The sequence below is a fragment of the Crinia signifera genome, chromosome 4 (genome assembly GCF_055691185.1).
Source record: "Crinia signifera chromosome 4, ASM5569118v1, whole genome shotgun sequence".
NCBI lineage: Eukaryota > Metazoa > Chordata > Amphibia > Anura > Myobatrachidae > Crinia > Crinia signifera.
This window is the reverse complement of record NC_139220.1, coordinates 41576435-41603742: the sequence shown is the minus strand read 5'-3', so window position 1 is coordinate 41603742 and position 27308 is coordinate 41576435. Positions and strand designations below refer to the sequence as shown.

The 27308-nt window shown below is 44.0% G+C and overlaps 1 protein-coding gene across 7 annotated transcripts in view; it reads left to right on the top strand.

Moving 5' to 3' along the window:
- PRMT8 (protein arginine methyltransferase 8) overlaps positions 1-27308 on the top strand; it is a 194337-nt gene that overhangs the window by 95960 nt on the left and 71069 nt on the right. For all 7 annotated transcript variants that reach the window (XM_083181635.1, XM_083181634.1, XM_083181636.1 and 4 more), the window contains 2 exons: positions 2461-2616; positions 6269-6332. In XM_083181635.1, the coding sequence (XP_083037761.1) occupies positions 2461-2616; positions 6269-6332 (220 nt within the window). The remainder of the gene's footprint in view (positions 1-2460; positions 2617-6268; positions 6333-27308) is intronic.

The window sequence follows — 27308 nt, the reverse complement described above, 5'->3', positions numbered from 1 at the left end:
TTCCTGCTTGCAGGGGTCCTCCCTCAGCAGGTGCTACTACTGGGCGCCACCATGTTTATTGGGGTCATCTGAGTGCCTGCAGGCCAATAGTATGAACTTCCTTCTTCCATGCTGCAGGAACAAAATCAGCAAGAAGCCCTACAGTAGGTGTTTAGGGGAAAGCTCAAAATTACCAATTTGCGAGGGCAACCTTATTCACAGTTAATCTGTTTGAGTGTTCTCTGAGCTCCTCATAGTGGTTCAGCAGTCTTTGTTCAGTGGTTCACTTTGGGTTTCTTCCTCTACGTTATCACCACAGCAATTCTAGTCCATTCTGCCTGGTCCTTCTCTGGTCCTGTCTCCACCATCAGCACAATCCAGTGCAGACCATCTGGTCATTCTGCAGTCCTGTCTTCACTATCAGCTATGTTACTTCATGGAGTCCAGGCCAGCCTGCCTGGTTAATCCTGGGTTCTGTCTTCATCTTTCTAAGCCAGTTTGGCTGCCACTGGTTTGGTATCCAATGTCTCAGCCAGTCTAGCGTCTCTAGATCAGTATCCAGTGTCTCAGCTCATCTGTCAGTCACTGAATTAGTACCCAGTTCTTCTATCCAATCCAGTACTCTCCTGTTCCAGTTGATTAAGGTTCCTAATTACAAGGGGGTATTCAGTGACCCAAGCGGAGAACTGCAACCTGCTCACCAGTCACAGTGTAGTCCAAATTCCCTTGCGGGGATTCCTAGCGAAGACCGCTGGTGAGTTTAGACTCCCTTTCTTCATCTTGGGTCTTCATCAACTACCGGATACTCCTTCCCATTGCACCCTCAGTAGATAAGGAGGCAGTGCATTAAGCCAGACACCTTCTAAACTTAAGACACGGTCCAGGTCCGGGTTCACGTAACTCACTGGTCGTGACACAGTGATTGCAGGTAATAGGATGCCGCCCTAAGGCTCAAAAATATATTTCAAAATGTATTTATTAAAGCGGAAGTTTGGAAATCCAGAAATAATGGCATGTGTAGAAGATGTTAATTCTCTGGTCTATGGCTGGTGAACCGTAAGTAAAGTAAAGCAAAGGAAGAAGGTCTGGATTTTTTGCTAACATTAAGTTACAGATGTAGCGCCTCTCAGCCAATGCTGAGAATTGCCAGATTCCTAGCGCTGGCTTATGCTGGTGGAGAGGCGCTGCATCTGACAGGGACGTGCGAGCGTCTCACACGCACGCGCGTCCGCTTCACTCAGCGATGAGGAGCGGAAACCCTGCCCATCCCCCCTTTAGGAGGATGGCCTGGGTTTCTGCAGGGTGTGGGCAGTTACGGGAGGGCGGCGGAGGGCTCCGTCAGAACAGGGCGCGCAAGCGTCTTGTGCACGCACGCCCCCTTCTGGCGGATGGCAAGCGGAGGCAGATGGAGATGGGATCGCCAGCAGCAGCTCTGATGAGAGCTGCTCCATCTGTAGTTTGTGAGGTTAAATGGCTTTTGCTAGATAACCAGAAGCAATCTTTACATTTTACACCAAGGAGTGTTCTTTTCATTTAAAAAGTTAAAGAATATGCAATATAGAAAAATATATATCATACACTCAAATGGACAATTGTGAAAAAAGTGTTAATACAAGGAAATTAATTATTTTATTTAAAATAAAATTTATATTTATTAAGACAGACTCCCAAATTGCCCTATAGACAGGGCTATTTTTCAGTAGGCTCCAGCAGGAACTGAGGCCCTTATTCTAGTTCACTCTTTCTGACAAAATATTTCTTAGATGGACAAAACCGTGTGCACTGCAGGTGAGGCAGGTGTAAAACCCCACCCAAATCTAATTATCTCTGCACAAGTAACACCTGCCTCACCTGCAGTGCACATGGTTTTGTCCATCTAAGAAATATTTTGTCAGAAAGAGTGAACTAGAATAAGGGCCTCAGTTCCTGCTGGAGCCTACTGAAAAATAGCCCTGCCTATAGAGCATGTCCGAGCTGCCTCTTTATTTACATATCTACGCTCATTTTTTGGAAAATGCCTTATACATCCCGCCCCTCCTTTGTGATGCTGTTAAACCAATCTACAGAAAATGCAATCTATTCACCAAAACAAAGAGGACACTGTGGGGTTTATTTACTAAGATAGTAGTTCTGTTGAAGAGGGAATGTTGCCTATCAGTACCGAGACATTGGGTAAAAAGTGGCCAAATCACATGATATATTATCCGATGGGCGTTCCCATACGAATCGGTTCATGGGACAGATATGCTGCATCATGGGTGCTTTTTTGATTTCCAATGAATTCTCCCAATTTAATTTGAATTCCACCAACAGTATTCATGTAACATGCTCAATGGCAGATGGGAGCACCGATAATTGTATGTTAGTTTGTTCCAATATGGTATTGTTTCCCCATTTTACATCATGCATGGATATTACTATTATTAATGTTTTTCTATCCAACGTTGTGATCTTATATTTCTTTGTTCTTTGTGTTTGTAGGAGATGTTAAAAGATGAAGTTCGCACACTTACCTACAGAAACTCCATGTATCACAATAAACACGTGTTTAAGGACAAAGTAGTCTTGGATATTGGCAGTGGTACCGGAATACTCTCTATGTTTGCAGCAAAGGCCGGTGCTAAAAAAGTATATGGGGTAAGTAATGGCATCATTTCCCATGCAATGCACTGTCCAAGAGAACATGAACTGCAAGCACAACTGCACAACAAAGGCAATGTAACACAGGGTGTAGGCAGTAGGGATGGCCATTGACCATCGATAATTTAAAATCATCAATGGTCAATGTGGAAAACTTTTGCAATCGATAGGGGAAAACCAGGTTTGCCTCCATCAATGTTTTGCATTTGCTTTTTTACAAAGTGTCGGGACACAGAGCATAGCTCCACCCCCCAACACCCGCGAAGCCCCGTCCCCTTGTTTTGATTGTCCCACAGGCCAATCAGTAAAATACAATGGATGACCATTGATAGGTAAAAAGATTTACAGTCATCCATTGGATAGTTTAACACCATCAATGGCCAGTTGCACTATTGCCTGTGGCTATGGGCAACATCCCATCTTCAATAGCACTCCCATCTTTGGCCTATACACACTTGACAATTTTCAGCTGAAAATATCCCAGTGTGTTTGGCCCAGCGGTGGCTGAGTAGCGATGATGCGCGCTCCTGCATCATTGCTAGTGAGATGGGCCGTCGGCTGGTTTTACCAGCACATCTAGCGATGATGGACATCATCGCTAGGTGTGTATGGCCGTCGGGCTGAAAGATTTTCAGCAAAGTCCTTCACCTCCTGAAAATCTCTTGCGCTTTGGGGAAAATAGCTCAGTGTGTACGCACTACTTTGGTGAAAGATTTATCTACAAGAGATTATGGCAAAGTCTGAAAATCTACTAGTGTGTATGGGCCTAACAGATACCAAGCTGCCAATATGATGCAAACGGTTCAAATGGGCAAGCACAGTATGTCAGTTATGTTTTCATTCTTAAAAATGGTCATGTGCCTGTGGGCAAATTTAATATTCTTCACAGAGCGCTGGAAGGTCCCCACCAAAATGTAACATACAGTAAATATATAATTTGCCCTTAAAAAAAAAAAAGTAATTTACAGTCTGTAATACGTACGAATAGCAATTTTCAGTAACAAATTTACTCCAGTCCTCAAAGGGTGAACAGGAGAAACCATGAGCTACATTGTTGCAATTCACTATACCTGTGGGACTAGAAAATCTATTCCAGCATTGAATTGCTCCTGTGTTCTCTCTGCAAGCTGTTTATTTCCTTTCCTATTATGAGAAAGACGTTTCTGCCAATTTCATTGCTTGTTACACTTTAAATCGCACTGTACCTTTCTGTGCTGACAGGACAGGAATTAATAGTCTTATTACTAGAATACAATTACTAATATTATTCTGGAAGATTTCAGGATAATTACGTATTATATGTACCACGGCTCCTACACTGTAACTGTGCTTTTTTCCTTTGGATTATAAAAGCATTTGTTAAGAGAAACAACTAATGTACGATGCATTATGCACAAGAAGTACTGTGACCATTGAACCCCTGCAGTTCCATATTTTCATCATCCACGTACGTGACCTCGTAATTCATATCTTCCGTCACTGATTGTGCATTTTATATAGCTACCACCTGCTGATCAGGGACTGTGTTATTTAAACATCTTCCAACCATTGTGTAGAATGTTATGGATGGGTGCTTAGGTGCCGATTTATGTTTTTGTTGGTGGGTGCTCAAGCCAAAAATATAGGGGAGTGGCTTCATGGGGAAGGGGCGTGGCCACAAATTAATGCCACTTTATACTACGCAGCATACTGTAGTTGTCTCCAATGTTCAAATTACGGCAGTAGAGTTCCCCTTTTTACACATTACAGCAGCAGAGTCCCCCTTTTTACAGCACGATGTAACGATACACACCATGAAATGCATTGAAAGTAATCAAGGCCACCTAAATAATTTAGTGTTAATGCTCACATGACTATACTGTACATCACAGACCAATTGCACAATCCTACACCAGCACGGCTGTGAGACACTGCTGATATAGTGAATGCATATATATAGATATATCTCCCGCCGCACTCTGCCCTGTGCGAGGTCAGCTGTTTCTCCCCGTCTCTCACTGACACACTCTCTCCCTCCCCCATGTCTCTCACTGACACTTTCTCTGCCCCCATGTCTGTTGCTTACACACTCTCCCCCATGTCCCTCACTGACACTCTCTCTCTCTTCATCCATGGCTCTCACTGACACTCTCTCTCTTCCCCCATGGCTCTTGCTTATACTCTCCCCCCCCCCTCCCCCATGTCTCTCGCTGATACTCTCTCTCTCCCCCAATGGCTTTTGCTGACACTCTCTCTCCCCCCACGGCTGTCGCTGACACCATCTACCCCATGTCTCTCACTGACATTCTCTCCCCCCATGTCTCTCACTGACACTCTCTCCCATGTCTCTCGTTGATACTCTCTCTTTCTCCCCCCATGTCTCTTGCTGACACTCACTCCTATTTGCCCCCTCCCTTTCTCTCTTGCTCTTCTCTGTCTCTTTCTCTCTCATTCTCTCTCCCGCTTTTGCCATAAAGCACTCTCCCCCTTTCTCTTTCGCCAACACCCTTTGTCTCTTACTTTATCACTCAATGACACCGCACCCTTTTTCGTGGTCACACCCCTATTTGAGTGGCAACACCCCCTTTTCTGGAGTACAGCCCTCGATATTGGGCCTGATTGAGACCTTTTTGCTAGGCTGCATATACTCACTGCCTAGCAAACAGGTAAGCGCTGCCTGCCCCCCCCCCCCCCCCCCCCCAAGTGTGAAACTCACGCCGTTCCCTCCTGGGGTTTGCACATGTGCATAAACGGGACATATGCAAACCCTAAACATCAGGGAAGGAGCCAAATTCTGTCTACTACGAGCTGGTCTGAATCAAACTTTCAATACATTTTGCAAAATCGGGCGTCCAAGTTCATGAAAAGATGGATGTTTTTTGCTCAAAATAAAAAAAGCGGCCAGTGAAAAGTTGGATCCAGATGTTTTGTCCATATAGGGTCAACCCAGTGACCAATACCCAGCTTAGTACACCTGCCCCTGTATTTGTAAATTCTAATTTTGCAGAATTGAGCATCTATAAATAAAATTGAGACAGTGACAGACGTTGTGTCATACTGCTTGTTGTTATGGTAGAACTGGGAACACCTTATGGCCAAATTCCACCTGTAGAGTTTAACGGTGAAATGCAGAATGTGGCGACCAACCAAACATCAGCGTTTATACAACAAACAAAAGCGGATACGTGATTAGTTCTTATGGGTTATATTGGGGGTTATTTTGGTTCACTCTTTCTGAAATTTTCCTTCTTAGATGGACAAAACCATGTGCACTGCAGGTGGGGCAGATGTTACTTGTGCCGAGAGAATTAGATTTGGGTGGGGTTTTACTTCAAAGTAAGATCTATAGTGCAGTGTAAAAATAAAGCAGCCAGTAATTACCCTGCACAGAAATAAAATAACTCACCCAAATCGAATTCCCTATATACATGTTACATCTGCCCCCCTGCAGTGCACATGGTTTTGTCCATCTAAGAAGGATTTTGTCAGAAAGAGTGAACTAGAATAAGGCCCATATTGTATGTGTTCTTTTTGCAGTATTTCTTTAATGAATCCGTTTTCTGTCTATGTGACATTTCTAGAGCATTACATATAATTTCTGCCTATCAATTTGTTTTGTATCTTTCAAAAACCTATAGCATGACTTTTTTGTTTGTCTACTTTTGATTAGATTGAATGTTCCAGTGTTTCCGATTATTCTGAAAAAATTATCAAGGCCAACCACTTGGATAACAGTAAGTTATATGTGGGAGATTTTTTTTTTTTTGTTACTGATTTTGCGACAGTTAAACCTTAAAAATTAATTATTATTAGTATGATATTTTCTTCCCTTCAATACAGTTTGTCCTGGAATTGTTTTCTATACTCATTAACAGTGAAATTCATATTATTCTGAACATAAGACACAGTTTTCACTATCTGACAAAAGGGGGCATTCAATCTGGAATTGCGACTTGCAGGACATCCCGACATTCAGAATCCTGGGCTGTTTTCGTTTGACCCAACAGTACAGTAATTCCACAGTCAGACTTCAATGTTCTGACTGACGAGTGTCGTAAAGTCCGTGGATCGGCGGAAACGAACATGGATTGACGAAGAACTTCTATGAATTTGACAATCCGTGGCCGTTTCCGCCATGGATTGTCAAACTTTAAAAAAGTCAGATCTGACAGCTTTCATTGCTGTTGTTAATGGCAGTATTGAAGAGGGGAGAGTCGATATTTATCCTGTCGGGATCGGCATAGATTGAATACACCCCATAGTCAAAGGCCCCTATACAACAGTCCGAGGTATTGCATGCAGTCTTGCATGCGATACCTCTGCAATTCCTGCCAGGCTCCACGACAGCTAGATCGCCACCGATACATCATATTCGGTAGTTTTGTGGTAGTGTATGGCATTGGTCACCTTGAGATTTGTGACTCAGTATTTATTAATTGTTGTTATATACAAAGATCAAGATTAGAACTATGTTCAATGAACATATAATCATAGAAGTGTATTGTGTCATGGTCATCCAAAACTCTACTGCTTGTGCTCATAAAATGCTTACATCCTTGGCCGGGGCTCGCCAGACCCTCCCCGCTGGCTAGCGCCGGCGGCAGGGGCTACACTGAACTGGGACACGCGTGCATCTCACACGCACGCGCCTCCCAGTCTCTCGGCGGGGATGCTGCGTGTCCCTGCCCGTCTCCGCTTCAGGGAGACAGGCAGGGTTAGGGGGGGCGGCGAGGGCGACTGGCAGCGATGGCGGGGGAGGCAACAGGGACCGGAGGCAGGCTCCGTTGCCCAGGGGGCGCGCGAGCGTCTCGTGCGCGCCCCCTGGCGGGGGCTGGCGTGATGGCGGGGCTGGCGTTAGAAACGCCAGCCCTGCAAAGATGACACAAGCCCCATCTGTATATGCAGGCTGGCACATATGGGCTACGGAGCCCTTGCTGTAAGACCATTGCACGTAAGCATGTTATGAGCACAAGCAGTAGAGTCTTGGCTGTTTCATTCTAACCTGACCCAACGCACTGTAGTCAGGATCCCGGCGATCACCATCCCAATGGTCACAATCCTGACATTGGAATCTCAACGGTCAAAATCCTGACAGTGCGTATTAGATTAAGTTGTGAGGTTAGGCAGCGGGAGGGGATGGTTATGGTTAGGGTTTTGGTTAGGCTGCAGGAGGGGGGTGTTAGGGTTAGAGCCAAGGGCAGAAGAAAATGAGTGGAGCGGTTAGCGGCGAATTACATTTTTGCATGCCCTCAGAAAAGGGGTGTGACCTCACTAAAAGGGCGTGGCGTCACCAGATAGTCCATTCTTGTGAGCTACACCTCTAGTAGGTGCCCCTTTCACGTTATGTCAGACAATAGTACACCACACAGTAGTAGTGCCCTTTCCATATTATGCCCACACAGTTGTTGTGCACTTTACACATTATGCCACATAGCAGTATTAATGCTCTTGCTTACTACTAGTTTACACTTTCAAAATCTATAAATGCAATTGACAAAAAAGACGAGTACACTGGTGTGTTAGGAATGTTATACTATACTGCAAAGCTCCAATGGGGGAGGGACTAATATAAGTAACATATATTCTTTGAACAGCATTGTATACATTGGTGTCAAATTGGGTTTTTCTGAATCTGCCATGTGTTGCTGGCGGGTACCGATTTTAATTGGTCAAGAAGACACTGACTTCTGGTGCCGATTGGCTGTGGTGAGTGGGCACACAGCCAGATAGCATGTCCAATGGATACTTTTTCAAAATGGAGTCCCTCATCTGTAGCACGGAAAATGTGCTATAGAACGTATTTTGTGGTCGCTGAGTTCTTTCAACTCTTACTCCTAACTAAGATGCTCACTCGCAAAGGCAAATTCCTTCTCAAATGGACAAAACCATGTGCACTGCAGGAGCAGTGGTGTAGCTAGGTGCCACGGTGACCGGAGCAAGGGCATGTTTCGCGCCCCCCTGATTTGTAGTAGGCTCTTGGGGGGGGGGTGCGGACTAACATTATACCACGCACCACGCACCATAATGCCCATTGCACAATTTTGCCAACTTTGTAGTACCCATTACACATAAAGCCACATGCCGTAATGCCAATTACACATAAGGCCACACATGATGCCCAATACATACTACAGTATATAACAAACTGTGATGCCCATTACACATTTGACACATAAATGCCACTTACCTACATGCTCATTGCTAGGAACTTGCTCGATGCCAAGGGGGATGGAAATAGCTTGTTGCCAAGGGGGACTGAAATAGCTCGTTGCCAAAGGGGACTGAAATTTGCTTGTTGCCAAAAGGGACTGAAATTTGCTCATTGCCAAGGCAGCAGCAGTCAGCCTCCTCCTCCGACAAGCTACAGGCAGCCAGCGCTGGGGACGGAGACTAGTGATGACGCTGCTGCAGGGAGGAGGGAGTGTTGCAGGGGAGTGTCCTCCTGATTTCTGCTGCCCGGCCGACTCGTCATCACGACTGACCTGAGCAGCAGCTTCAGTCAGGGAGGACATGGGGGAGACCGTGACATCATTGGTTTGCGGGCGGCAGCAGCCGGGCGGTTGGGTGAGCAGCAGGCGCCGGGCAGGGCAGGTGCAGCACACAGACGCAGGCTGAGGGCGGCTGGGCTGACTAAGCGAGTCCCGACTCCCGGCCCAGGGTTCATTGTAATTCTCTCTGCTCAAGTTACGTTTGCCCCACATGCAGTTCCCTGCATTAGAGAAGGAATTTGCCTTTGTGAGTGAACCAGAATAAGGGCCAAAGAGTGTAGGGGACCCCTGTGCGGCAGGCTTGCCTACACTCCCGGAATTGCCGGGAGGCTCCCGAGAATCAGGTCCCCCTCCCGGCTCCCCAGGAGGGTGGGCAATCCTCCCGCATTGGCCAGGCAGCCCACCCACCCCCCTTCCATGCTACACAAAAGGCTGTTTTTCGCGGATCCGCAGCGAGAGGCGAGTCTAAACATCATTTTAGCCCTTCCCAATTTGCAGACCCGCAAATTGCGTTGTTTGACGGCCATGGGGATGTCGACCTTGTCATGTGTCTACCTTCTTCAGGTCAACCTTTTGACAATGTTGACCTTTTTTTCATGACACCATTATGACACTGTCGACCTTTTGACCCTATTGCATGTCAACGTTTTGGGATAGACCTATTGACTGTCCATCTAGGCACTGTAAGTCTATTAACCGGAACCAATTTGCACCTACTCTAATTAATTTACTAACCACCAAATACGCAGCTGCGCTGCTTCCTTTTTTGCAGACTGGGAACTAATAGCCCACTTACAGTAAGTCACATCACTGCAGATTCCAGACCTTGTATCCACATCTGAGAAATCTACAGATCCACCTGAAATCAGTGCAGTTGAAAAATCATTTCCATGTCCAAACTTCTACAGCCCTTTTATTTAAACCTATTTTCTATTTCATAGATCTTCATTGTGCCTATGTTGTCGCTGCTTGATTTATCTATGTTAGGTAGTATGTTACTTTCTGTAATAGGTGGTAAGGTCCCTTGTGTGATAGGTGATGAAGGCATCTCTTCCATAAAATTGCCAATGAGCTTTCAGAGTCTCCATAAATTCACAAAAAGCTGTCTACTGTTAGAGTATATACAGGGTACATGAACAATACAAGGGATGTATACAAGAGTATAATCAGAACTTTAAGGGCCTCATAAGAACATATTGAAGGAACCCCTGTGCCAATGCTTTTGAGTGGCACCTCTCTGTAGCAGTAAGAAATGTTATGCCACATACTGTAATAGTGTCCTAGCTCATTTCTGAACCAAAGTTCCCAAATATAGAAACATAGAATTTGATGGCAGATAAGAACCACTTGGCCCATCTAGTCTGCCCCTTTTTTAAACATGTTACCTTAAACCATATTTGATCCTTATTTATTTGTAAGGATATCAAGCATGTTTAAATTGCTTTACTGTATTTGCCTCTACCACCTCTGATGGGAGGCTACTCCACTTATCCACTACCCTTTCTGGGAAGTTATTTCCCCTGAATCATCCTCCCTCTAGTTTCTGTGCATGTCCTCATGTTCTGTTGCTCCTCTTCCTGTAAGAATGTCTCCCACCTGTACCTTGTTAAAACCCTTGATATATTTGAACGTTTCTATCATGTCCCCCCTTTCCCTCCTCTGCTCTAAAGTATACATATACAGTATAAGATCTTTTAGTCTTTTCTGGTACGTTTTGTGATGTAGGCCATGCACCATTTTAGTTGCCCTTCCTTCTGGAGATATGGCCTCCAGAACTGAACACAGTACTCTAGATGAGGTTGTACCAACGACCTATACAGTGGCATTATTACTTTCTTTCTACTGCTGATACCTCTCCCTATGCAACCATGCATCTGACTTGCCTTGCATAGGGAGAGGTATCAGTAATTAGCTAATATTATGCCCTGTAATAGTGCCGTAGCTAATATTTTGCCACTTAGTAGTGCCCTAGCTAACATTATTTCATGTAGTAGTGTCCTAGCTAACATTATCCCCAATAGTAGTAGCCTAGCTGATAATTTCACATAGTAGTGCCCTAGCTAACATTATCCCCCTTAGTAGTAGTCTAGCTAACATTATCCCCCATAGTAGTATCCAAGCTGACATTATCCCCCGTAGTAGCCTAGCTAACATTATCCCCCATAGTAGTATCCAAGCTGACATTATCCCCCGTAGTAGCCTAGCTAACATTATCCCCCATAGTAGTATCCAAGCTGACATTATCCCCCATAGTAGCCTAGCTAACATTATTCCCCATAGTAGTAGCCTAGCTGATAATATGTAGCAGTGCCCTAGCTAATATTACACCACATAGTAGTGCCCTAGCTAATATTATTCCCAATAGTAGTGCCATATATGCTGCAAAGTAGTGTCCTAGCTAATATTATGCCACATAGTAGTACAGGTTGAGTATCCCTTATCCAAAATGCTCGGAAACATGAGATTATTCCGTATTTTGGAATATTTTTATATATATTTTTTTATATTTCAATGATGTATTTTGAAGTATCTTGCAATTATGATGTATAAACACATCAGGCACATGAAATACACACACATATTTTATTTGTTCAAAAAACAAGGTTTCAAAACATGAAACAAAGTTTGTGTCCTATCTCAGGTACTGAATGTGAATGCGAAGCCATCATTTTCTTGCACATATATAGTGCCAGTTACAGATCATGGCCCCTGTAGTGCTGTTACAGATGTCCCCAGTAAAAAAAAAATTTGCACTTTCTGGAATGTATGGTTTTCGGAATAACTCGGATAACGGATATTCGGATAAGGGATACTCAACCTGTATCCTAGCTTATTTTATGAACCATCATACTGTAGTTCCCTAGTTTACATGATGTCACCTTGGACCTAATTCTTGTTGGGTCGGTAATCAGCAAAAATCGCTGCTTACCAAGTGCTGAGACGCTGCCCACCACCTTGCTGAATTCAGCCCCATCCTGTTGGTCCTGAATCACCCAATGGTACCACTAGTTCACATTATGACATGTAGTTTCCCTAAATTCATATTATAAAGTGCCCAGTATATATATTATGCCAGATTACATAGTGCCCTCGTTCATATTATGTCATACTACAGTATAGTGCCTACATTCCATATGCCACTTTACAGTTCCCCAGTTCTTATTATGTAACATTATACTGCCCTCCACATTACACTGAGATCAGATGATACATTGTAATGTCCTCCAGTTCGAGATGTGGTCAACATCTGAGCCGTCATGATGGCAGAAGTCAGAATGCTGGTGTCCTGATAGCCAGAACACCGGCGATGGAAGCCGGACATGAATGGTGATGCCGACGCTAAAATCCCAACTTCTGGCATCCTGATCGTAAGTATGCAGTTTAGGGTTAAGCTGGAAAGGGTGTGTATGTTAGGTTAGGCACTAGCGGGGCTTAGAATGCAGGGCAGAGGGAAAGTTAGGGTTAGGTGCTTAGAAGGGAGGGTTAAGCTTAGGCTGTGGGGTACAAAGGTTATGATTAGGCACTAACAGGAAGGGTGAGGGTTAGGCTGTGTGGAGGAGGGGTAGGTTGTAGGAAGGGAGAGTTGGAGGGGGCAGGTGGAAGGTAAACAATCACCGGAGGTAAAGGTTACCAGTGGAGTACCCCGGGATCTGTACTTTGGACCTGTTCTTTTTTAATATTTTTATCTGTGACATTGTAAATGACATTGAAGGGAAATTATGACTTTTTGCAGATGTCACAAAGGTATGCAACAGGGTAGACACACCAGGAGGGGTAAAACAAATGATTGATGGCCTAGATAGTCTAGAGGAATGGTCAGGAGCAGAGAAGGGAAAGGTTGGACATGATAGAAACTAGAAATAAAAGTCAGTCACAAACTCCTCCCATAATGATCATGTCTGAATCGGCGCCTATATGCCTTGCTTTTGTACATATGTACACAGTAAAAAAAAATATATCTAAAAAAAAAACAATATTGTCTACATTTCTTAGCATGTTAAATATGAATATTTTTACCTCTTGAAAAAACTCCTTTTGACATTTGGCAGGTAAATCTGTTTGTAAGCATTTATTTATATGATAGATTTAATTGTATCTGCTTAATCTGTGTGGTTCCCCCTTTCACTGTTTCATCAGTGCTTTACCTTATTTATCGTAGAATGAGTACTCTATAAAATACAGATCACATATATTAATGTCTCCGAGAGGTTAACAGCAAACCTCGCCCATAATTGCTGCAGAGAAATTAGTAGCTGCAAATTGAATCAAGGGATTTACCATAGCTGTACCTGCCTTCATTTAGCATTATACAAACACTGTACCTATCCATCAAAGTGACTGCTGGGTCTGTTTACACCGTCATAGTTCCAGCATCCACACCCTATTCTATCATATCTCATCCATCACAATTAACCAGTGACCTTGTGCTGTTATTGAATAAGGATCCCAAAAATAAGTGTAGTACAGATAAATCTTTTTGCTGCCTGGTCCGAGCTAACTGTACAATTATAACCTACGTCTTCCAACTATCGAGCATCTAATGCTGCAATCACTGTTGTGTGCTAGATACTGTACTGTACTTCTCTGTTTGATCACCTGTCAGCTCTACAGATGTGCTCTCTTATTTCCTTGGTAAGGACAGTGCAACATAGCCATAGACTTAAATGGGAAAAAGGAAAAGGGTTTAACCTCTCTTATAGCAGCCGCTTAGATAAGGGAGTGGTCAATCCCTTCATATGATATAGGAAAAAGAAGGTTTTTAAGCGGCGCTAACAGTGGAAGACAGCCAGATAGTTGAAAAAATGTATCAATTTAATACACAATAAAACAGTATGGGCAAGGTGTTGGGGATGGACCAAGGATTGGGGGCACCAATGTTATATGAACCTGTACTGATCCAGTGTGAAGAGTCCTGATGGAATGCAGTCCAGTAATTTTCTGGGGTGTTGCGGGAGGGATCGGTCCTGACAGATGTTTTGATAGAGGACCAATCTTAAACCTCAACCAGTGATGCGGTCAGTCGTCCCGATGATGGTCTGTGGCATCCAAACAGGGTGAAGATGAAGAGAACCAGCTGGTTTATTGAAGACCAGATGAATAAGCAGGTGAAGGTCCAATTCAGCAACCAAGGTCCAAGGGGGTAGGGGGGGGCACCAACGCGTTTCGCTGGGTCTAAATGCCAGCTTTATCAAGCTTGATATCGCATCACTGGTTGAGGTTTAAGATTGGATCAGTGCAGGTTCACGCATGCACCCACCTTGCTGTGATGTATTTGTATTATAATCCCGGTAGAGTATACTGGTTACGTTTTATGTAGTGAAGTTATAGTACAGGAAAAAATCTAGAATTAACTTGATAATACAGATACAGACTTTGGGCCTAATTCATGCTGACTCATGGCCAAGTGCTGGGCGTCCCCATGTGAATGCAGGCGGGTCAAAGCCTGGACGGGGCGGGTGGCTGATGTCAGCGCCAGTCCGACTACTCCCCTATCCAGTCCGACTCCCCCCTTGCCAGTCCTGACCCCTCCCCAGTCCTGACCCACAACTTCCATAACAGTTGCAATTAACTGGCGCCGTGGGGATACTTCTCCCCGGGGGCCTTTAATGGCTGCTGGTGATGGGAGGCTGGCAGCTGCGGGTTGTCGGGAGCTCATGTGCTGCCTGCCTGACACCCGACCACTGACACTCGCCACGCGGGGCTGGCCACTCCGTGCCACAGGGAACTCGTGTGCTGCGCAGGGCCATGACAGGACACTACCACACACACACAGACCACAGCAGACTGCTCCTCCAGGCTCCGGCTGTACCTGCACACCTCGTCCAGCCCCTGCTCCAGAAACATCAATGCCGCACACTCCCCCCTGCGTCACGGTCCTGGTGCGACCACAGCAACGTTCTCTCTCTGCTGCTGCTGATGGGCCCGCCTCCCCCCACCCATGTCCGGGCACAGTGCTGCTGCTGCTCTCCTCCTACCGCTGCCGCCCGCTGTCTAGGTCACAGGTATCACCCCATGGGGCGATTGCCCCATTCGGCCCCTCTCTATCTGCGGCTGGTTTAAACTGACTTTTATTTGCGATGGCCAAAAAAAAAAATTTGATGGTCACCAACCATCGAATGATTTTTTGCCTGTACGCTCGCATCCATGAGAATGGATGTGTGTTCTCGGACGGCGGCCGTTCGTTCACCTGGCAGGTGCCATCAACCCGTTCACACAGCAAATGAACGCAGCTTAGCGAGCCAATTCAAATTAGGCCCTTTGTACCAACTGAAAAAATGTCTGCCAAAAACTAGACTTAACCTGTCTGGGAGTGGGAAGATACCGTAGGGATTTATACACTCAATCTAATCATAAGTTTGCACACAAGTTACACTTTTAGTCGAAGCACACCCATGTCTTGCATATCACCAGGGCTTAAAGTGGACCAGGAGAGGTGGTGGAACTCATTTACCCTTGAGTACCAGGAGGCGCGGACCACAGGTGGAGGAAAAACATCAAGCCATCAGATCCTTAGGAGGGGCAGGTAGCTCCAGCTCAGTAGTGCCACTAGTGCCACGTGCATCATCTATTGATGTGGGTGGTGGAGCATTTTTATCTTTTGTAATTTCAGTGCAGAGCTGTGGGGCAGGTGGAACTAGTTCCACCTACAATTACAGGTGGTGGAACTCAGTTCCACCCCGTTCCCCCTCAATTTAACCACTGCATATCACTCACATACATATAACTTAATTGAATTTAGGACATTCAGAGTAATAGGATGGGTGTGGTATAGGGTTCAGACAGTCGGGATCCCGACAGTCATTAGCCCGACGTCGGGATCCCGACTGCCCGGACTCAGACAGCATGGTGAGCGCAACAAAGCCCCTTGAGGGCTCGCTATACTCGCCACCTATCCTATTCTCCCTCTATGCGGGTCGTGGACCCCCACGAGGGAAAATAGCGGGTGGCTGTCGGGCACCTGTCTGTCTGCGTTTTGACTGTCGGGATCCCGACGTCGGGTAAATGACTGTCGGGATCCCGACTGTCGGGACCGCGTCCGGCACCCAATAGGATACCAAAACCCAAAGGTTGACAAATATACACATTCATGTTAGATAAGTACTTGAACACCAGAATCCAAAGGGTTAACCCAGCTTTCACCAGCAAGCAGATGACTAATAAGGACAAGTATTCACAGGGTTAGCGCAGTCAAGCGACATTCTCTTTCTACAAGGCTTTTGTCGTTAAAGTTCCGAGGACAAAATGTGTTACATTTTCGATTAAATAAAACAATTTATAGGGCACTGAGCTTAATAATATGAAACATAGTAATATAATGCTATACACAAGTGATGTAAATATAATCAGGAAATAAAAGCGATGAAGATTACGGAAATGTTGTTCATATCAAGTCTAGGATACTGCAAAATATCGGCTGTTCTTCAAGTGGAGCTGTGTTCCCAAAGCTGACAATTTTTTCTTAGCACGCAAGGGTTATTTTGAACATCTCTTGGGGGGACATGAAAATGTTTAATCTAATATACGGAGAAAAATTGTGAGACGTGAGTCACAACTTTCATACCTTTCCTCCAATTCCTCACAGACACATGGATCCTCATTCAATGAACAGGTTACTCCTAATCAGAATCAGAAAGTGAGAGATTTAGGGGGTATTCAATCTGTGCTGAAATATTGGCACTCACCTATTCAATACTGCTGTTAATGACAGCATTGGAGGGTGTCGGATCCAACCTTTTTTTTTTAAGAAACGGCCACGGATTGTCAAATTCACGTCCATTTTTTGAGTCCGTGGCCGTTTTCGCCGATCCATGGGCTTTCTGACACTCGACAGGCAGAACATTTAATTCCGGCTATCAAGTTACTGTTGGACGAACCAAAACAGTCTGGATGTTGCGACAGTTGGAATTTACATACTCCCCCTTTGGGAGAGTTCTCCCAATTTTTTGAAAGCAGCAATCATTTACACTGAAAAACCAGGTTGATTTTGCCGTGTAATTTATTGCCGCTTTAAAAAATAAATCGCTACCTCTCTGATTCTCACACCCTATTGCATTACAGCTTACCAATTACTTGTAACAACGCCCTGGCTAATGGACGCCCCCCCCCCCCCCCCCCCCCCCCCTTCTGTCCTGGAGACACATCCCCTTGCATCATCCGATGGTCACTGATCATCGAACGATTTTCCCTACCTTTGCAAATATATGTCAGTGGAGACTGACTTATATTTGCGGGCAGCGGGACAAAGACAGGGCGGGCGGCTGATCAATTGCCGGCACACCTCATCCCGCCTGCAATACCATGGGACCCCCATGAAATGCTGGGCAGTCCCATTGCATATCGCCGTGGCTGTTTGCAATCGCTATTTGTGCCTGTGCAGACAACCAGGCACAAACCCGACCATCGGGACAGGGGCCAATTTTGGTTCACTGCGAATGATCAGAATCGACCCCAAAATCTGGCATTTTTATGACATAATAAGCCCCATTCCAGAACATTTGTAATGAATGTATCTTCAATACATAGCAGTTATACTGTATATGTAATTTAGCATACGTTATGCAATTTCCGTCCATTAATGAGAATTGGCATACGTACTGTATATCACAACACATGCATTATGGAGAAATGCGTGTAGCAGTTTATAGTTTTCTTGTTGAGTGTCAAGGGCGTAACTACCATAGGTGCAAGGGGTGCAGCTGCTATGGGGCCCAGAGCTGAAGGGGGCCCATCTTCACTGTTCAAGTAATGTTTTACATACATTTATCACCATCAGTTGCTAAATAGGGGGCCCTTAAAAACTTTTGCTATGGGGCCTACGAATGTCTAGGTACGCCTCTGTTGAGTGTCCAATTGTCTCTTCGCACCATGTGATTTCTACTAATCCACACCTCCTTGTTAATTGGCAGGATTGACACATGTTGATTTCCATTCTCTTGTCTGCATAAATATTACATTTATCTATTTATCCCAGTGATAAAATTGATTTGAAATTCAGTTTTTTTGTCTGGTCTTTGACACACATTAATTAAACTAATTATTTGACCGATTGTCCCATGTGAAATTAGTAATTCATTTCCTCCACCCAGGGATTTCTGGTCACATTCCAAATCAACTGATATGAGGAATCTCTTCTTTTTTGTTTTTTTATAGACCTATTTAAGTATTAATTCTATAATTGGGCATTTTTATTATGACAGTAACAATGTATTAAGCCTGGTAAAGAGATAAAGTAGAAGGTGATAACGCACCAGCCAATCAACTTCCAGCTGTCAAATTTCAAACATAGCTGATTGGCTGGTGCGTTATCACCTTCTACTCTATCTCCACTTTATCTCTTCACCAGGCTTAATACATCTGCCCCACTGCTTCTTAACAATTAATGGTATTATACATGCTCTTTGTTTACTTCCCAAATTTTAAAACATCTGTAGTTAGACTATAAAGATGGTGCCCGGCCTACTACAAATTTATCTGGCTTGCAGTCAGTTCAACCCTTGGCATCCATTTATATACAGTAGTTCTCTGCACTGCATACTGCCACAAATATGCCCTGTACCGCTATCGGAACCACATTCGGAACAGTACAATACATAGGTCAGACTGGTTGCCCATTCTTTAACGGTGCATCTTTTCTGTCTTGTGGATTTATATAGTATAATGTCTATACTATTACTCTCATATAGACTGTAGTAGGCATTAAAACATACAGAGCCTGATGCAGAGATGTTGTAGCTACAGTAGTTTATTCCAGCTGATTTTCTGGCTACTCCCCCAGGAGGCAGCCAGGTCAGCTCAATGGCTGCTACCTTCGGGAGCAAACAGCCTTGTTCCTCAGGGGAGGGCTTGGAGGACCCGGTCTGGGGGCATGGCAACATCACATCATCGTAACCTCATCCCCTCAATTTGCAATTCTCAAATTACCGACATTGTTAAGCAGGGGACGGGGCAACAATCAGTCCCCGCTATTCAGTTACTATACTACCTGCATTGTAAAGAAAGGGCAGGGCTTTAATATTGGGATTCAAGGCGAATCTCATCATCGGCCTCAACAGCCGCTCACTGTGATTCAGTGCGAATCACGTCATCAGCCCTTAACATCCGCCAACTTTCTCGGTCGGTTGTGGGAGGGGAGGGAGAGATGGCTCCAGGAAACTTGCTTTCCTTTTCAGGGGATGGTAGTCTCTCGGCCAATATGGGAAAGTACGAGCTAAATGAGTGAATTTATAGGAATGCTATTTGCTGGCATCTGAGACACCAACAGGTATTCAATGGGTATAATCATGGGCGGCAGCAAATCCTGTGTAGGATTCGCTGCACTTTTGTGCAATTCTCCCTTCGGGGAGATTCGCCCGGAATCCATCCCTCCGCCCTATTCAACACCTCAGGGGCTCTCTGCCCCTGGCAGCGAATTTTAATCCCCCCCGGCGAATGCCGCCGGGGAGCTGGGGGATGGCTGCAGGCAGGGAGATAGAAGCCTGCGCTGGACACTGTGGGGGTGAAGGAGGGCTGCCGGGAACACAGGGAGAGCCCCCCAGAGCTGGCAAGGGGCTGTGTTAGGGAGCCGCTACACTCACTGGTCCCGATCGTGCATATGTAATGATCGGGACTAGTGTGCAGTGAATAAATGAATATTAATGAGCGGCTCCCGCCCCCTGCTGGCGAATGTGTAAAAAAAAATTTGTTTAAAAAAATAAAATAATAATTAAAAATATATTCATGTGCTGCAAGCACATGAATAAAAATAGCATGCCCCTTCACAGAAAAAAAAAATCTGATTTTTTGACACCAAAAAAAAACAAAAACGCTTTATTTTAAAAGATCACATTCCAGTTCACATAAAAAAGATGACGAATGTAAAATGGAGAATCATGGCGAAAATCAATGGAGAAAGCAGTTCTCCATTTGAGCATTGAATACACTCTCGGCGAACCCCATTGAAAACCCCATTGAAATACACCAGTTAATTGCAGCGAGCATGAAACGGAGAACTGGCCGGCATTCACTATTCGCTTTCGGCGAACAGTGAACATTGAATAGGGTGAATCAGATTTTCAGTAAAAAAAATTCACAGCAAGGAGTGAAAACAGCCCGATTCGCCGAAAAAACTGTGAATAGGGAGCATTGAATACTGGCCACCATGTTGTTTGGAAATAAAATATGTTTTGTGCATCCGTGAACTTATTGCACACCCCTCGTACTTCTGTAGGAGCTTTTGGCTTCATTTTTGGTTCAACCCACGACATGGCTCCCCTAACTGTGTGGACTTTATGCAACATGCCTTTTCCAACCAATCAAATTTTAGTCCTAACAAAATGTTTTGTCTTGAAATGACAACATTTATTATACAATGAGAGTGATTTGCAGGGATTAAAGTGTTGATGTTTTATTTACAAAGGCTGAAACAAATTTCTTAAAATCCTCTTTGAATTGTTCATCCTGTCATCTTCCAGCAACACATCACTGATGAATGTAACTGCCGGAGCCGGGAACAATCACATCCCGTGGAGGCCGGGAAACAATACGCCATGCTGATAACTCCCGCCATCATTACGTTCAGGGAAATGAAACATGAATTGTCTATTTTTTTTTAAATAATACATGTTACTGTGAGAGATCTGGAACATAAACATTATTTTCAGGTTATGCAACTCCGGATACATGTTCCTATTTCATGCCTGCTGTTTATTTCATTTGGTTTTCACTTTTTTTTGTTCCACATGACACATTTACTTATTTCAAGACATCTGCTAAATTCCGTATGCAACACATAGGCCCTTATTCAGATCTGAGCACAGTATAAAGTTTGTTCTCGAAATGGGCAAAACCACGTGCACTGCAGGTGGGGCAGATGTAACATGTATAGAGAGAGTTAGATTTGTTTGAGTTATTTTGTTTCTGTGCAGGGTAAATACTGTTTTCATTATTTTTACACTGCCATTTAGATTTCAGTTTCAACACACCCCACCCAAATCTAACTCTCTCTGCACATGTTGCATCTGCCCCACCTGCAGTGCACATGGTTTTGCCCATTTTGAGAACAAATTTGTACTGCAATCAGATCTGAATAAGGGCCATTATCTCAGCAGTGTTACTGTATGTAAGATCAGCATGATAACCGGATGTCACTGCCTGATATTTGCTATAGATTTGATGATCTTGCTACAGTACAAGCCTCCATAGGCGAATCTAGAAATATGGTATTGGGTGGTCCCAGATCTAGACATAAAAGCAGGGGGACCTTTGCGCGGCGTAGCCGCGCGTCAAAAATGGGGCGTGGCCTCATGGGAAGGAGGCGTGGTATCACAAAAGGGATGTGGTATTACACTTTAGACCATACACCGTAATGCCCATTACATATTTGCCACATAAGTGCTGCTTACCTTCGTGCTCATTGCTAGGGGGTTCTTGCTTGATGGCACCATAGTACCCATTACACATAATGCCGCACACCATAGTACCCATTACACATGATGCCGCACACCATAGTACCCATTACACATGATGCCGCACACCATAGTACCCATTACACATGATGCCGCTCACCATTGTACCCATTACACATGATGCTGCACACATAATGCCCCTTACACATGATGCTGCACACATAATGTCCCTTACACATGATGCTGCACACATAATGCCCCTTACACATGATGCTGCACACCATAATGCCCCTTACACATTAAGCCACACCTTATGCGTAATGCCCCCACATACTGCCACTTGTAGCGTCCCTTAAGCAATGCCCCCAAAAGTGCCACTTACTGTAAATTTTTATATGAGCCTTCACTGCTGCTGCAGGGAGAGATGGAGAGCGGTGCAGCTGCTTCTATGGGGAGAGGTGCAGAGCGCAGCGCAGAGCACGCTCCCACTCCCCTCCTGGTGTCCCCTCTAGCCGAGTGGACATTTGAAATATTGTGCGCGCTGTTGTTGTGCGTGACGTCGGGGGAGCACGCCGGGCGCCGGCACCACATGATTAAAGGGGGGAAGGGCAGAGGTGAAAGCGGGGAGAAGAATTGAAACGGAAGCTGCAGGGGTGACAGTCATTGACAGCTGGGCAGAGAGCAGGGGGCTGACCGGCTGTATTCAGAGCACTGCAGGTCACGGCTGTTTGAAATAATACCCCTTTCACAACAGAAAATGCAGGGATTTACCCAGGAATATGGTCCCAGGATCATGCAGGGACATTTCCAGGCTGATCCCTTATACACCAGCCTAGTCCCTGCATTTTCTGGTGTGAGGGGGAGAGACAACCACTCCCCTCTCCCTACCCCCCTTTAACCAACCAGCTATATCTCCGGAACCAACTGACCCATTTACATGAGACCAGTATCATATTGAAGAACTTTTGAGTTGGCTTTGAATGATTTTGGTCCCGTGAAACTGGGCTGTTTGGTTCCAGAGAAATCTGCCCTCAAAGAACATAAAGAGTCATAAAATTACATTTAAGAAATGGAAAAAAAAACGGTTTAACCTCAATATCTCTGGAACCAATTAACCCACATGGATCCAGTCTGGTATCAGATTGAAGGCCCAGCGATTTGGGTTCGACTGAGATCAACCTCGAGATTCAGTGATGCCGAAGGTGGAACTGGGTGGGGGTCGGAATTAGTGGGTCCCATGTTATCCTATAGGGAAAACGTTCCAGCTTTGCCTGTCAGTATCTCCGGTTCCCAGGGGGATAGAGACACAGGGCTGGGTTCGTTGGAAAGCCCCATCCCTCAGCTACAAAATGGGCTAATGGGTGGTCCTGTGCACCCCCGGACCACCCCTTAGATTCGCCTATGCAAGCCTCATGGGGCCAAATTAAATAATCAGAATTTGCTTCTAAGTTGTCTGTCTCTTGGGTCTGGTGTGTGGATCTTTATAGCTTTACGGGGAGTTGCCTGCTAAACAGTCCACATAGACTCCACACAAGGCCGTAGTGGGAACCGAACCCAAGGTTTTAGTGATGTGAAGAACCAGTAACGCTTCCATTACACCATCAAAGTGAAATGTAAATTAATGAATGGTTCCCACTGTTATATATTCAAGACAGGTGTTTGTGCATCAGCAATAGCACTCAATCGCGTGACCATTACACCAACTGGCACTGCAATAACATTATGATTATATTCAAATATTTTACTATGGAATTGGTCCCCAATGTACAGCTATGACAGCTTCCAATCTTCGTGGAAGGCTTTCCACAAGATTTTGGAGTGTTTCTGTGGGAATTTGTGCCCATTTTTTTCTGTAGAGCATTTATGAGGTCAGGCACTGATGTTGGACAAGCAGAGCTGGCTCGCAATCTCCGAACCAGTTCATCCCAAAGATGCTCGATGAGGTTGAGGTCAGGGCTCTGTGTGGGCCAGTCATGTTCTTCCACACCAAACTCATCAAACTATGTCTTCATAGTCCTTGCTTTGTGCACTGGGGCACAGTCATGTTGGAGTAGAAAAGGTTCTTCCCCAAACCATTGCCATAAAGTTGGAGGCATAGCATTGTTCAATATGTGTTGGTATGCTGAAGCATTAAGATTGAACTTCACTGGAGATAAAGGCCAAGTCCAAACCCTGAAAAACAGCCCCATATTATTATCCCTTCGCTATCAAACTTCATAGTTGGCATAATGCAGTCATCCAGGTAATATTCTCCTGGACTCACCCATCTGACTGACAAACAGAACACTCCCTTTGTCACTCCACAACTCCACACTCTACACTCCACAATTCAAGTCATTGATCAAGCATTTCCCCAGGGGTGTGTATCAGCTCACATACAATGTCTAGGTCAACATGGCCAAGGTCAAAATTGACAAAAGATCGACACAAGCATAGGGGCCACATGTAGGGTTACCACCTCATCCCTTTAATTCCGGACACATATTAATTACACAGGTTCTGTGGCTGGCTGGCTGACTTCAAGACTCCATTTAATTTAGTTTTAAACTGCCACAGAACCTGTGTAATTAATATGTGTCCGGAATTAAAGGGATGAGGTGGTAACCTAGCCACATGAGGTTTTCACTTTTATTGGTGTCAATGTCGACACCTGGGAACGTGGACCCCCAATCAGTACACCATGCCCCCACGAATGGCTTACTTCGTTAGCCATGCTTGGGGCCAGCTGCCTCGCTCCACCTCCGCTGTGCCCGGCACACTTTACCATTCCCAGTCGGAGTCCACATGCAGAGCCGGCCTTAGGCATAGGCAAACTAGGCAATTGCCTATGGCATTTGGAATGCCTAGGGGCATTAGCAGCTTCTGCTGTTTAAAATGATATGCAGCATGCCTATATTCTGTGTGTGAGTGAGGCTGTATCTGCATATGAAATAGTGTATTCATGGAAATCACTGTAACATAGCATTCTGTATGCAGGTACAGCCACAGTCGCACACAGACTATATTCATGCCACATATCATTTTAATCATCGGAAGCTCCTTGTGTGTGCTGGTCATAACAATGCAAATAAGACGAATTTTCTGCAAAAAAGGCACCAAACGTTAGCAGAACTGGCCAGGAGCTGCATGGCCTATTGAGGCAAGATGTATGAGGAAACATCTGTATCCAAGCAGAGGCAGAGGTCACAGTGTTAGCGGCTGTGCGAGTGCTGTCTGCGGGTGGGTTGGTTGTGCAATAGTGTTCGGCATATGTGTAAGGGGCATTATGTGTGTCATGTGTATAAGGGCATTAATTATGTGCAACATATGTGTAATGGGCATTATGTGTGTCATGTGTATAAGGGCATTAATAATTTGCAACGTATGTGTAAGGGGCATTATGTGTGTCATTATGTGTATTAAGGGCATTAATAAAGGTTGGCATAATGTGTAAGGGAGTTGGGTGGGAGGAGCCTGCACGAAAAATTGGAAATGATGAGTTTAGAAAGATAGGAAGATTGGGAAAAGGACTGACTATAATTAAAGATGAATTATTTTATCTAACATCACCTACCAGCCTATGCACAGGGCTGTGGCTTTAAGAAATGTGATGGTCAGTGGTGCACCCCCGAGTAGGAATACGTTTAATTATAAACAAAAAGAAAACAGAAACTCGGGTGGGGTGCACTCTTATCCCCAATCTAAATTGCTCAGCTGCTCGAAAAAAGTTTTTTTACATATTTTTCTATGCCAAGTGAAAAAAGTTTTTAATTTTATATGTTTATATTATGTGCTTTGAAGTCATATAATGCAAAAAAATCAAATCAAAAGGACTCCAAAAGGAGTTGTTAATATTATAAATCTGTATCAGATCAATGAATATATCAATACTATTTTATGCTGCACAACAATTTAATAAAGTGATTTTTTTGATGTTTTTTGTTTTGTATATACAATACTGGTAGTATGGCCTCTTATTTGCGAATTGTCTGTAGACAATTGTAAGGGGGCTGGTATCAAGAATTGGTGCAATAAAATCCCATGTGTGTATCTCTACATGTAATGCACATATACACCAACACTATGTAAAGCTGACCTTCATAAATCCTTAACGCCTTTACCACTTGGCATTATAGTTTTTCTCTCAATTGAATGAGATAAGGATTATAATCATAAATCAGCAAAATAAAAGATTTTTTTCAAATAAAGTATGTACACATTATTTACATTTATGCACGTGCATTAGTTCCCTTCATGGTTGGCTGATTGCTGTAGGGCTATGAGTTAATCAATTTGCCTAACAATATTCACAAACACAATTGTATCAGAAATTAGAACCAAATACCGCTTGTTAGACAGGAAAGCTTGGATTATAATAACACAGTTTTGTAGCAAAAAGTTCATTCAATCAAACAACCCACTCAAATTGTGTCTCAGCTTGCGTGCTCATACATATCCATATATATAACAATTATTGCTGGGCCAGAATCATGGCAAAGAAACACACTATAGCGCTGAAAAGGATATAAATATATCCCTCTATAAGTTACTGAAGCACTAAAATGAACAAAATGTCGTTACCAGCAGTTGTAATTAATTAATTAATATGTATGCATATGCCAGCTGCATCTGCCTCAGCGCAGAGCAGCATATATCTATAAATGCTCAAACAATTGCTATAGACTGCAAGGACGCAATTATATATAGGAAATGGATAAACTTGCACGGTTTTATGTTATACAAAGTCACACATTGCCAGTCTCAAAACGGCTAATAAGGTAAATAGATACTAAAGCAGGATAATGCCACAAATTAGATACAATTGTGTCGGAAAATGAATAACCAACAAATTACACCTTGTGAGGGAATAATCAAATGCACGGCTTTCAACTCTAAATGAATGAAAGGGAGAAAAGGGGGAGAGACCAAATTGCCTGTAACCAAAGCTGAGCCGGCACCAACGGCGCACGGCTCCTTTGCAGGGAGAGGTCTACGTTACCAGCCCTGGATCTCTGGGGTGCAGGGACCCTGGGAGCGCTTGTCTCTTCTTGAAGCTCCGACTTGGAAGCCGCTCCTGCGGTCACGTGTGCACACGTGATCGCGTCTCTGTCTGTCTGGGGGACGTACGTTTCGCAAAGCTTGATCACCCGGCAGCGTTGTTTGATTGAGTGAACTTTTTGCTACAAAACTGTGTTATTATAATCCAAGCTTTCCTGTCTAACAAGCGGTATTTGGTTCTAATTTCTGATACAATTGTGTTTGTGAATATTGTTAGGCAAATTGATTAACTCATAGCCCTACAGCAATCAGCCAACCATGAAGGGAACTAATGCACGTGCATAAATGTAAATAATGTGTACATACTTTATTTGAAAAAAATCTTTTATTTTGCTGATTTATGATTATAATCCTTATCTCATTCAATTGAGAGAAAAACTATAATGCCAAGTGGTAAAGGCGTTAAGGATTTATGAAGGTCAGCTTTACATAGTGTTGGTGTATATGTGCATTACATGTAGAGATAAACACATGGGATTTTATTGCACCAATTCTTGATACCAGCCCCCTTACAATTGTCTACAGACAATTCGCAAATAAGAGGCCATACTACCAGTATTGTATATACAAAACAAAAAACATAAAAAAAATCACTTTATTAAATTTTTGTGCAGCATAAAATAGTATTGATATATTCATTGATCTGATACAGATTTATAATATTAACAACTCCTTTTGGAGTCCTTTTGATTTGATTTTTTTGCATTATATGACTTCAAAGCACATAATATAAACATATAAAATTAAAAACTTTTTTCACTTGGCATAGAAAAATATGTAAAAAAAACTTTTTTCGAGCAGC